General features: G+C 32.2%; 1 protein-coding gene and 1 pseudogene across 1 annotated transcript; one reads left to right on the plus strand and one right to left on the minus strand.

Moving 5' to 3' along the window:
- The first annotated feature begins 468 nt into the window (after positions 1–468).
- Positions 469–1,291, plus strand: LOC112596878. Its single transcript, XM_025342700.1, has 2 exons — positions 469–506; positions 811–1,291. Exons 1-2 carry the CDS (start codon positions 469–471, stop codon positions 1,289–1,291), a joined length of 519 nt encoding a protein of 172 aa, XP_025198485.1.
- Positions 1,292–11,907: 10,616 nt separating this feature from the next.
- Positions 11,908–12,254, minus strand: LOC112596880 (annotated as a pseudogene).
- Positions 12,255–12,515: the final 261 nt, after the last annotated feature.

Below are 12,515 nucleotides of genomic sequence, written 5' to 3' on the forward strand. Positions count from 1 at the left end.
TCTTTAAGGCCCCAGCTTGCCTTAGCCACAGATATTAGTCGACTGAATAGCGCTGCCGAGGACGTAGCCTTTTCCGCCAGATGGGAGCTAAACTTCCTTTGCGGGTCAAATGTGAACCCGAGGTATTTCGCCTCCGGGGTCGTTTTTACCTTGGTCCCACCAAGTCGCAAGTCAAGAGGCTTACTTAGTTGGCCCTTGATCCACAAGGTCTGCGACTTGGCCGCCGAGAAGGTGAGTTTTCTGTCAGTGGCTCATCTCGACGTTATTTCTAGCAGCGCGTTCGCGCGTTCCGTGAGCTCCGGACGGTGTTTCCCGTATATGAGTAGCGAAAAATCGTCCGCGTAAGCGACTATCTCTGTCCCAGGTGGGAGATCGCCGGACAAGAGCGGGTTGATCGTGTACCTCCTGAGGTCGGGCTCGAATTCTGAGCCTTGCGGGCAACCCTTGGTTAGGGTCGTCGATAGTGTCATGTCTCCAATCGCCAAGTTGGCCTTCCGGCCGTCAAGGTAACTCTTCGTCATGGTGATCAACCCAGAGCCGCATTTCACTTTTTCAAGGTCTTTTGTTAGTTGCGCCCATCAGAGGCAGTCAAACGCCCCCGATATATCCAGGAATACGCCTATGACGTATTCCTCCCGCTTTTCGCAAATTTTTACAGTGAAAAGTTTGAATATTTCTTCTGAGTGAAAAATTGCCGTTGCAATTAGAACGAGTAGTTACGACTAAATATTCATTGGTTATGGCTTCATGAAGTCTCTTTACTCGGTCTTCATCTATAAAAAATTAATGTTCAACATCTATTTGTTGCAGGTGTGGACCGCCTAAAATCTTTCCTGTGTATTCTCCCCTTACAAATATTGACATGAAACAATTAGAAAATTTAACTTTGCCACCGGTTGACTTCACCAAAGTTCCAGTCAGACCATTTCGATGGTCAGTTGCAAGCGGCGAAACGTCACTTCCAGCTGTTGAAGAATGGTTGGCAGATGTCTTTTGGTTAGTGATAAAAACCCTAGACAAAATATTACATTTTAAAGACAAGATATTTTCTTGGACCTACATTGACCACTTTGCTGAATATGGTGGATTGATTGAATTTCTACGCCGAGCCATTGTTGTTAGTGCTGAAGAAGATACGGATGGGAAAAAAACTATATTTATATTAGACTTGATGGTACCGTTAAGTGTGACCCTAGATCGCATTCCTGAAGTTAATGCCATAGGTCTCCCGATTAAACCACTGAAAGGACTTTGCTGCACTCCAGTCAAGTACACCGAGTCGGATGCATGAAATTTTGCGGAAAAGGATGAAATAATACTATGTCCTGTTTGATTGATAAACATTGAATAAATTTATAAATAATTCTATATGTTCATTAAAATGATCTAACAATGACTAGTCAACTAGTTTTAGGGCTGTTCTTTAAATATCTCGTTAAATGTCGGTTAACCCTGTGGTTTTAACGTACAGTTCTTACATATCTCGGTTTAGTTAACATTTTCCGTTAAAAGAACGTGATACCCGCATGTGTTATATCTGTCTTACAAGTGCTTAAAATAGCATATTTGACGCTCAGCAGATTACGTTTTGCTCCGTTAGTTTCACAATGCCAATAATATATATAAAAGTTATTAGAAAAATAGACAATACATGGGATTTGTAATTTTAGAATAATATAATGAAAACAAGTCTATACAAACAATAATAATTATTTATAATTATATTATAAGAGATAAACTATTTTATATATTCCATAAACACCAACGACTTGACTTGAAGATCAATAAACGGCAAGCTACACATAACACAATAAAAAAATCACAATGCCACGATTTCTTACAACAGATAAACATAATTACAAATCTCAGTTATTAATTAGTGTATATTACTGATTTTGACACTTGCCTATTTTACATAAATCAATAATTTTCATAGCACATGTTCCAGTAGTTTTGCTTGAAAATATTCCAAGACGATGACAATATAAACACTCATGGCTAGGTTTTATCTTTTTTAAATCTTGTCCCCTTTTGTTTAACAAACCACGACAAAGAACTTACCTCCTTGTTAAATTTCCATTCTTCAAACTCTAAATAATTATGAAAAATCAAAATATTGATTTAATAAAAAAGTTGGATAGTGAACATTTTCTTGTTCAATAAGAAAAATATTATTCTTAATAATATTCCTCATTTGGTCAAGTAAAGGTTTTACTTTGAAAAGTTTGCCAAAAGATTCTGGTGTATTTGTGGTGTTATCATTGAAATGAATGAATTGTTTGATCTCTTCAATCTATTGATTGTAATACTGTATATTGTTACATTACCAAGCACATCCCAATGGTGTCTTATGATAGGCAAATTTAAAATTGGCATTTTTAATAATATTCCAATGAATTTTTCAATTTATTTTTCTAATATGTTAGGTAAATTATCAGGTCTGATTTGAAAGGCATATAAACTTAATTGTTTTGTAATGTAAGATATTAAAGATTTTGGAATAACAAATTAAAAAATTGATAGGGTGTATTGTTGTATGTACGAGGGGCAAATGATAAGTAATGCACAATCGTGAATTTTTCGAAAATTAAGAGAGATAATTGAAATGAAAAAAAAAATATAAAAATACACTTCTTTAGCTAGAAATTAATACCTTTATTTTTCAATATAATCACTATTTACAGATATACACTTCTCCCAACGAGTCACAAGTTTCTTCATACCGTCACTGAAATATGTAGCTGGTCTCTCTTTTATCCAAGACTTCACTACTTCCTTGACTTCTTCGTCCGACGTGAAATGGGAGCCCTTGAGGTCTCTCTTAAAATCTGGGAAGAAGTGGAAATCATAAAGTGCCAAATCTGGTGAATATGGTGGGTGTTGAAGAACCTCGAATTTCAACTGTTTGAGAGCGGTACTGGTTGCATTTGATGTGTGAGGTCGGGCGTTATCGTGATGCAACAAAATGGTGTCAGTTGATCCACTAACGCGACACACTCGTCTCCTCAATTTTTTCAGTGACTCAATGTATCGGGCTGAGTTTACACTTGTCCCCTTTTCCAAATAATCCGTTAGATAAACTTGATTTCCATCCCAAAATACCGTAAGCATAATCTTTCCTGCAGAAGGCTGAACCTTGAACTTTTTGGATTGGGGAGAAGTGACATGACGATATTCCATACTCTGTCTTTTTTTCTTCTGTATTGTAATGATGCACCCAAGTTTTGTCACCGGTCACAATTTTTAAGAGAAACTGCTCTCCTTCTTGGTGATAACGATTCAACAATTTTTGGCTATACTCAACTCGAATTTTCTTGTTTTCTTGTGTTAATATTTTCGGTACCCAACGAGCGCAAATTTTTCGATAGCCAAGTTACTGAGTAATGAACCCGACTCTTTCTTGCGACATCCCAACAATATCAACTATGCGGTTTTGAGTTATTCGGCGATCATTTTTGATAAGCTCGTCCACTTGAATTCCATATTATTCATCCGTAACAGTTACAGGTCGTCCATCGCGATGTTTATCCAGAATATTCATTTTACCAGGGTCAGTTAATTTACATTTTGATACCCAACGAGATACTGTGCTTCGGTCTACAGTTTTATTACCGTAAACAGCTTTTAAGCGACGATAAATGTTTGTCGGATTAACATTTTCAGCGGTTAAACTTCAATCACAGCTCGTTGTTTTAATTTCGTTGACACTACGTCAGTACTAGGCTCCATTCTGACACGGACTGATTGGAAACAAATCGAGTCATGTTCAAATGGGTATTTCTCAGTTATAAACGATAACAATAGCTATATTTGGATCTAATTTTGAAGTCTTTATCTTATTACGATTGTGAGTTATTGGCGATTGTGCATTACTTATCATTTGCCTCTCGTATTGGTAAATCTAAAGAACCTCTAAATTATCTTTTATCCAATTATGCTTTGTAGGTTTATATGGAATTTTTTTTTTTTCATTGTTTTGGCACTTAAGATTTTTTTTTTTTATTATTTAAAATTTTAATTCTTATTGCTAAAAGTATCTTCAGATAGTATTTCTTCATTTGAAGGAGAAATAATAAGAAAACTATTTCTATCAACTGAATATAATTACTATTATAACTATAATATTATAACAATAAGATAAAACTAATTTAAAAAAATAAAATTCTCTTAATTTTCATATCACAATACAATTTATAGTTACTATTACATTTTCTTTTCATGAATAAAAAAATCAAGAAGTAACATTTTCCTTAGGTGAACTACCTTATAAGAATAAAAAGTAATATTATTCAGATTCTGGGTTTGTATGGTTCTTTGGGAGTCCAGGTGGGTTGTGTATGTCTGTAATTTCATCTTCAGACTCACTAATGTGAGACACTTCTATTTATAAAATATAAATTAATAAAACAGTATAGGTTATGTATAGAATTAGTTTTCATTTACCGGAGTTATAAGCATCAACATCCATAGCTTGAGGCTCAGCTAAATAATGAAATAATAATAAATAATTAAGCTCAACTGTTGTACAATTTAAGTAATATAATTACCATTCAGATTACTAGTTTCAGGAAATAAACAACGATTTATTTGAATTACTTTCATCTACATAATGTAATATGATATTAAAATATGGATAGTAAAAAAAAAAGAATTATGATTTATAATAATGTACAGATACTTACCATATGAATTAACATTGTGGGGTGACTTCCAAATAGGATCGTCGTCTGAGTCAGGATAATCTTCGAACTCAGAATCAATTAAATCACATATTTCTTGTGAATTCATTTTTAAATTAATAACCAACAGTTTAACAGTAAAAAAAACCATAATAGTTTTTTAAAAAATTTTTTTATCATCAATAATACATAAAAATGAAGGGAAAAATGTTTAAAAAAATATAAATTATTTTTTTACTTAGAAATATATGAGATTATAGTTTGTTGCCATATGGCAACACTATGCATTTAAGGTACACATTTACTTAAAATACCATTTTTTTATTTTATTCTTTGTAAAATAAGTATAACAATAAACAATAAAGGTAGGTGCCTTATATATTTAAAATCAACATAGTAGGTTGGTACATATAATACAGGTATACATAAATTATATACCTATATATATAATTATAAAAAAAAAGTAAAATAAAAAATTTGAAACTCAAATAACTAATTCTAGGTAAAACATTAAATAAATAACAATAAACTTGTCTTGGTATAAATAAAATAAAATTCAAAATTACATCTTGTAAATAAACAGAATTTAAAAATTTAGAAAGATATATACTGATTATTATATATATGTATATATATAATGATCAGCACAAACTATATTGTATGCCACTGTGTAAAGCACTCTAACCCTTTTCCACAACACAAACTAACATTACACTTTCCACATTTTGAAAATGTAAATCTTTGCAACCAGGTTTCTTGCATCTAGTTTTTTTTTTTTGACCGGTCGTTGGTCAATGGTCATATCTATCTGTCCTAATTTCTTTTGGTGGTGCCATTTCTTTTTGTTTTGTACCTAATTTTCCTTTTTTATTATACCTATAAGAATACGATCGTTATTTATGAGGTCATACTAATACATATATTATATTTACTAATTTACAAAAATAAATACCTGTTTTAATATCATTCGATGGGTGTCCTCGTTTTGGCGTTATATTTTCACCAAGTTTGCACAAACTTAAAGCAAGTTGTTCTCTGAATTTCATTAATGGCAAAGATTACTGTTGTCTGATTTTTGCTTTTGGATTCGTTTGTGTAATAGCCAAGAATTTACGATGGTGATGTCTAGTAAGTGATAAAATAACTTGCGATTTCGCTTTTAAATTTTTTGCCTTCCAAGTAAACATCCAATAAGTCGACACCTCCTATGTGAGTATTGTATACTTTTATAATATGAGGACAATCCACTTCTACTCGTTTATTTAATTTTCTATCATATCTACTAACTTTCGTAACAGGCTCAATAGCAGCAAAAGTTGACAATAAATTGACATTTTTCGTGTCTTTCCATATTATTGCAACTATATCTGTATTTCTAATATTAGTGACACAATGATCATATGTTCCTCTGAGTTTTTTTTAGCATAATTGAATCATCGAGCATAATTTTTGAGTCTATTTCTTCGTACAGTACCAAGGGAGAGTATATTTTCTTTTTTCAAATAAACTAATAGTGGTAAGGTTGTGTAATAATTATCGAAAAACAATTTATAGTTTTGACGTTTAGGTATAATTCTTGCTAGACGAACTACTACATTAGCGCTGGAACCTAAATCTGGTTAATTTATATTTCGTAACTCTGAATTGTTTTCTTGGCCGGTAAAAAGTTCAAAATTATAAGCAAAACCGGATGCACCACTAAGAACGAACAATTTATAGTCCCACTTGTGTGGCTTGTTAGGCATATAAACTTTGACCAAGCTTCTAGTTTTGGTGCTACACATTTGCTCGTCAACAGCTAAATGTTCTTCTAACGGAACTCGACTAAAACTGTTTTTTAATGTTTCTATAATAGGTCTTATTTTATGAGTTTTATCACGATTTGGTCGATGTGTCTCAAGTGTATTATCATTAAAATGTAAATTACTTCTAATTTTTTCAAAAATATGAAGGGTCATTGTGTCTTTAATAACTTGATTGCCCAAGTATGGTGACCAATATTTTCTAATGTTCGAAATATTTACTATACTCATTAGAAAAAGTACCCCAATATATTTTTGTAAATCATTTGTAGACAATTTTAATGGATTAGATAAACTATTTTGTAGACCATATTTATAAGTTTCATCACAAATATGTTGCATCAAGTCTACAGTAAAAAGATATTTAAAAATTTGAAAAGGTGTCTCTAATTCCATAATATCTTCTACTAAAGTTGAGTTTCCGAGAAAATTAAAGTCTACAGGTGGAAAATTATTTTTTGACCATGTTACATCTTTTATTTTAATCGGAATATGATTTTGAATAATAGGTGGTACAGGATTAATACGTTTAGATCGATAACATTTTTTTTGGAACGTTTTGGTAATGTACATGTTATTTGTGGAACATCAGATATTGAAGGCAAAAATAAATTAGTGGTATTAATTTCAGTAGCTGAAGTTTAAGGCTCGAAAATTGGAAGTGCAACTTTATCATCTAAAATTGTCTCTGTATTAAATTGTTTAGTTAAAATTTTTTCAAATTCATCAAGATTTGGTTCGTCTAATAAATTTGCATACTCATTCCATTAATCAACCTTATCATTTTCAACGTCACTCTCAATATCAAACCCATCTTCCGACCCGGAAGGTATTTCAAGTAAATGAATAATTTCTTCATCAACTATTATTTTGTTCATGATGGATAATAAGGAATTATACTGTCTATAATACTATATAACTTACAAGTTAAAACATACAACTTACTATTTAGGTACTATCTTCTCTAATTCACTGTGTTCTAATTTTGTACTTCGTTCAAGTAAAAATAACGTATGAGAAATAAATTGATAGCACAATATAAATGTGATTACGATAAGATGCCCTGAATGCATAGTGTTGCTCTCTGGCAACAATGTCAAAAACAGGTATTTTACAATAATCCGAATTGACAACTGTTCCACAACCAAACGATGTGTTAATTACAGTGTAACCAACATAAAAATATTTTTTTTAATGTTGCTAGTATAATAGAATTTGATATTTCATTGTTGGAAGTGATATGTTTTATCAAAATATATGTGATTTCAAAATATGTTTTGCACATTAACATTTATACGTAAAATAAAACATGCATCAATATAAATTGTTCTTTTTATATTTTAGTTTGTTTACTACTTATCAAAGATATTAAACCGTATATTATACAATTTACTATTTCTCTATACTATTTTACATCACTACAAACAGATTGTTGCCAGTGAAGTTTGTCATATTATTATCGAGATAAATATTATCAGTTGTAGTTATGATAAACAAATTGGAATAGTAAGATTATATCACAATCTAAATCTAAAACTACGAACATGGTCAAATCGCCGCACAAAAATGATCAGAAAACTTCAATCATATTGTTATCAATAAAATTATTATAAATTAACAAATAAAAATAAACGTTCGCTAAAAACACCAAATTATATTGGTCACACTGAAGAATCTGATTCTGCAATAAAAACCATGACAACTGAAACTCTATTCGGAGTATCAGCGTATAAACCTATGTAGTCATTGAGATTACAAAAAGAGTCTCAATAACAGTTTTGAGTAACTTAGCCGAGACCCCAAACAGAGTCTCATGATAGTTATGAGTAACCTAAAAGAAAATCCATGGCGGTCAAAATAAAATATTTTTAAATTTTTTTTATGCAACACTGGTGTAACCCTGGTGTGATTATAATTTTATTATACTTTCTAGTTATTTTAATATTAGAAAAAACTATTATAGCCAGTTTCGTAAAATTTGGTTATTATACGAGTACAAGACACGAATCGTGAACTCTATAATTTTACTAAATTTTAATTTATAATATGTATGTAATAACAAGATATATTCAATTTTAAATTATACCATCGTTTTAAGTACATAAGTATACTCTATATACTTTGGACTATGAAAAAATTCTGAAATACTATTTTAAGTTATTAAAATTGTTGTGTAATATGTTTATTATAAATTAATTATCTCTTGTTTGGTGGGATATATCTTTTATTTTTATTGAATTTATGGATTGATTTTGGCTTTCTTCTGATTAAACCATTTTCTCTTTGCTTCCATCCTTTTCTGCTTCGTGTTCCTTTTTGGTTATAATGGTTCGTTGACGTCATTGGGTGTGATGAGATGTTGGTTGATAGTTGATATTTCTTGACACAATTGATAAACTGTTTTAGGTAATATTTTTTCAGTTACTTGATAGAGTATTCTTCCATAAATCATTCTTTCAGTAGTCCCGAAAAGTTCTTCTTCATTCTGTATTACGTCTTCTATAGGTGGTGTTAGAACGATACAAAGAAAAGAAACGAAAAAGAGAACATTCTGAGTTTTAAAGTTTAACTATATTATAACAAAAACAAAGGTGCGTAAGGCGCTACACGACTCCACGACACGACGGAGCACTACAGGGGAGGGGGCTTATCGAACGGTGTGTCGACCGATGCAATGCCGGAATTACTCTGACTATTGCACTACAGGGTAGGTGACTGATCGATGCAATGCCAGAATAACTCCAACTATTGCACCATTGACCGAGTCACAAACCGTTCGATAAGTGTGGTCTGGGAGGCCGCCTTTCCTATTTGCGCAAGTCTGCCCGGGTGGGTCTTACTACAAAGTCGTAAAGACGGAGAATGGTATTGATGGTCGTGTCGTGGGGCCTTTTATACCCGGTCTATCGGCAATTACATTGGGTCGGTCCCATGTTCTGTGACAGAAACACGAGAAGATACCCGGTGAATCAGTGATTACACCAAGTCGGTCTCGTGTTCTGTGACAAAAGGCACGAAAAACCCAATCGTTAACTGTCGATAGACGTTCAATTTTTGGGATCAGTGCAAATGTCCATAATCCTCCACGCATATTACCCTAATCATAATTCAGATAACATGCATGGAAAATACAAACACCTGCACTTTTCGCGCACAGCGCATACAATAATAAGATAGCAAATTTTCCATGCAGCGAAAACAATAATATAAAGAATATAAGATTAATATAAGAAAACAATAAGAGTATGCGTAAACAGGTGGGGTGTCAGTGTTTCCGCCTTTCCACTGCATCACAATGTGAGGTAGTAATTGGATTGTTTTTTCTATTTTTTTATTAGTTATACACGTAGCTAATTTTCGATAGTATTGTGCTAGAGCCTTTCTAAAAATTATCAATTTGAGGCTCTATCGCAATACGATTAATTATCATCTTTACTGGTTTATCTTAGTCTTCAATACCACTGTACAGCTCCATAATGTCGGAAAGGGAATGTTTGTCCTTCTCACTATCATTGATGGAAGCATCTTTTAATCTTTGCTTTATTTGGTGTTCTGCTTCTAAAAACTTTTCATCACTTTCTAGGTGCTTTTCCACGAATAAGATAACAATTCTGCTTCTATAATCCTTCATGGTTGAATTTGATGTTATTCCGTGTCTGGCACGGTTAACGTAGATAACAAATAGAATCTCACACAAAAATTGATTTACCAACACATACTAATCACCAAATACAAAACATATAATTAGTTGTTTAGACTTGAGTTGTGATTATATCCCCAGGCCCTCCAGAGTCTGACGGGACATAGGGTTTGACATTCTTTACGTTAAGTGTAGTCAATTTCCCATTGTCCTCCAGGATAACTAATGTATTATTAGGTCGGATTTCTTGTATAGTATAGGATCCTCGATATAATAATAAAATTTCTTGATCTCTTGATCTTTTGCTGATGATAACTTTTGTTCTTTGATTAATACTTGTTACTGGAAGGAATATTTGTGAAATTTCTTTCCCTTATCTTGACATTTATTACACTGATTGATTATCCTTCTCATTCTGTTGTATGCTAATTAGATCATTACGTTAGTTACCTCAATCTCCTTATTTTCTGGGAAATTCACGAGGTGTTCTATACTTAATGGATTTCGGGGCTGACCCATAAGTGCTTGTGGTGGTGTGTGTGGTGTTGTTCAACCAGTATTCAATTTTTTTTTAAATAACTCACCTAACAGGTGTGCTCGTCGTGATAGTATGTGCAGATTAATTTGTCAAATTTCTCGGTTTGCCCTCTTCACCGAATTCCCTTCCGGGTGGTAGGCTGTGGTAACGGATATTTAAATGCCCAAAAGTTTTAACTGTTCGGTTCATTTCTTACCATGGAATTGAGTTCCATTATCTGTCAATATTCTTTTGAATGTTCCACATGCGGGAATGTATTGACTCTTGATCCTATTGAGAGTAACATCTGTGGTTGCCTTCTTTATTGGCTATATTTGTATATACTGGGTCTATGTCAAAATAGCGAAACAATTAACCGCGAATGTAAATATCGTAAATTGATAATAGCGAAAATAAAAATAGCGAATTTAAAAAAAAGCGATTATGCATAATAGCGAAACTGCAGATTTTTATAATTTCTTTTTCAAATACTATAAAACATATAATTCTAAAACATAAATACTTGATAAAACTTATTATTACCTGTAATTTCTGGCGCAATTAATATACACCTAACACCCAGTAACCACGGACGTATTGGGTTATCGTCAATGTGCTATCTTAGTTACTATTATGACTATTTTAATATTGAAAATATACCGAGATAAAATTGTCAATCGTATTATACAGTGTGATTCCTTTTAAAGGTAACACTAAATAATTTTGTCCAGTGACATCGAATAAATATGCGGTTTTCGGGAGGGGATAAGGAATACATAAATACACATTTCTTGATGATTTCTACATTTTTAGATCTTTTCGTGTGCTCATGCGCAATACAACTTGCATTTTTTAAATGGTAACAGGTGTTTTGAATACCAATTTCGGATAGACCGAATTTTTTTAAGTCGATTTGGTCCTTTTTACCATAGCTCTAAAATCAAAATTGACCAAATGGCAACCAGTCAAAGTTTCGATTAAAATTATTGAATTTTTCAACAATCATACTAGAATTCTTTGAATTATTATAAAATTTTAAGAATTTTTTTTGTTTCCGTAGATTTGCAGATATTATTAAATCATTTTAATTTCATTTTGAGGAATTAATTAACCTCAATTAGACGTAAATGTTGGTTCATTTACTAATTACTAGGTAAGAAACGATTAAAATAATTAACACAATATTTTTATAATTTTAATCATTTCTATTATTTATTTGGATAAACAAATTTCTTATAACTATCTAGTAAATCGTCAAAATTTTGCCCATCATTCTCCATGTATGGATTGAAATCGACGAATTACTTCTCTTTGAGTAGCTGCTAATATCTGTTCCTTTATAAGTTCTGCGAAAGCAATTACAATTTTATTTTTAGATCTTGAATACTTAAAGGTGGAGTTGAATAAACTTCATTCTTCAAAAGTCCCCACAGAAAAAAATCTAATGGCGTGAGATCTGGAGATCTTGGTGGCCAAGCTACTGCACCATATGCACCCATCCATCGATTGCCAAATTTATTTTGTAAATACTCTCTTACAACAATTGCATTGTGTGCAGGTGCTCCATCTTGTTGAAAAAATAAATTAGTTCTAGACTCTAATAGAATATCGTCCATGTATGTAGGTAAAACATCAATTAAAAACCCCAAGTATCTTCTCCCAGTAAGTGTACCATCATAAAAATACGGCCCGAAAGTCTCCCATCTAGTAGCCCACACCAAACGTTAGTTCCCCAAACTATTTGGTGATTTGTATCAGTCGTCTAATATGGATTGTGATCAGCCCAATACCGGTTATTTTGTTTATTAATTATACCGTTGTTGATAAACTTCAATTCGTCGGTTTAACAGATAAATCGTAGAAAATCGGGTTCGTCG

Source organism: Melanaphis sacchari, unplaced genomic scaffold, assembly GCF_002803265.2.
Source record: "Melanaphis sacchari strain LSU unplaced genomic scaffold, SCAv2.0 Contig362_pilon_pilon, whole genome shotgun sequence".
In the NCBI taxonomy this organism is placed as follows: domain Eukaryota; kingdom Metazoa; phylum Arthropoda; class Insecta; order Hemiptera; family Aphididae; genus Melanaphis; species Melanaphis sacchari.

Excerpts from the sequence above, each read along its gene's own strand:
- LOC112596878 (XM_025342700.1), top strand. The coding sequence starts at position 469 with ATGTCTCCAATCGCCAAGTTGGCCTTCCGGCCGTCAAG. Across the intron at positions 507-810 it reads TTGGCCTTCCGGCCGTCAAG|GTGTGGACCGCCTAAAATCT; the intron begins GTAACTCTTCGT and ends TATTTGTTGCAG.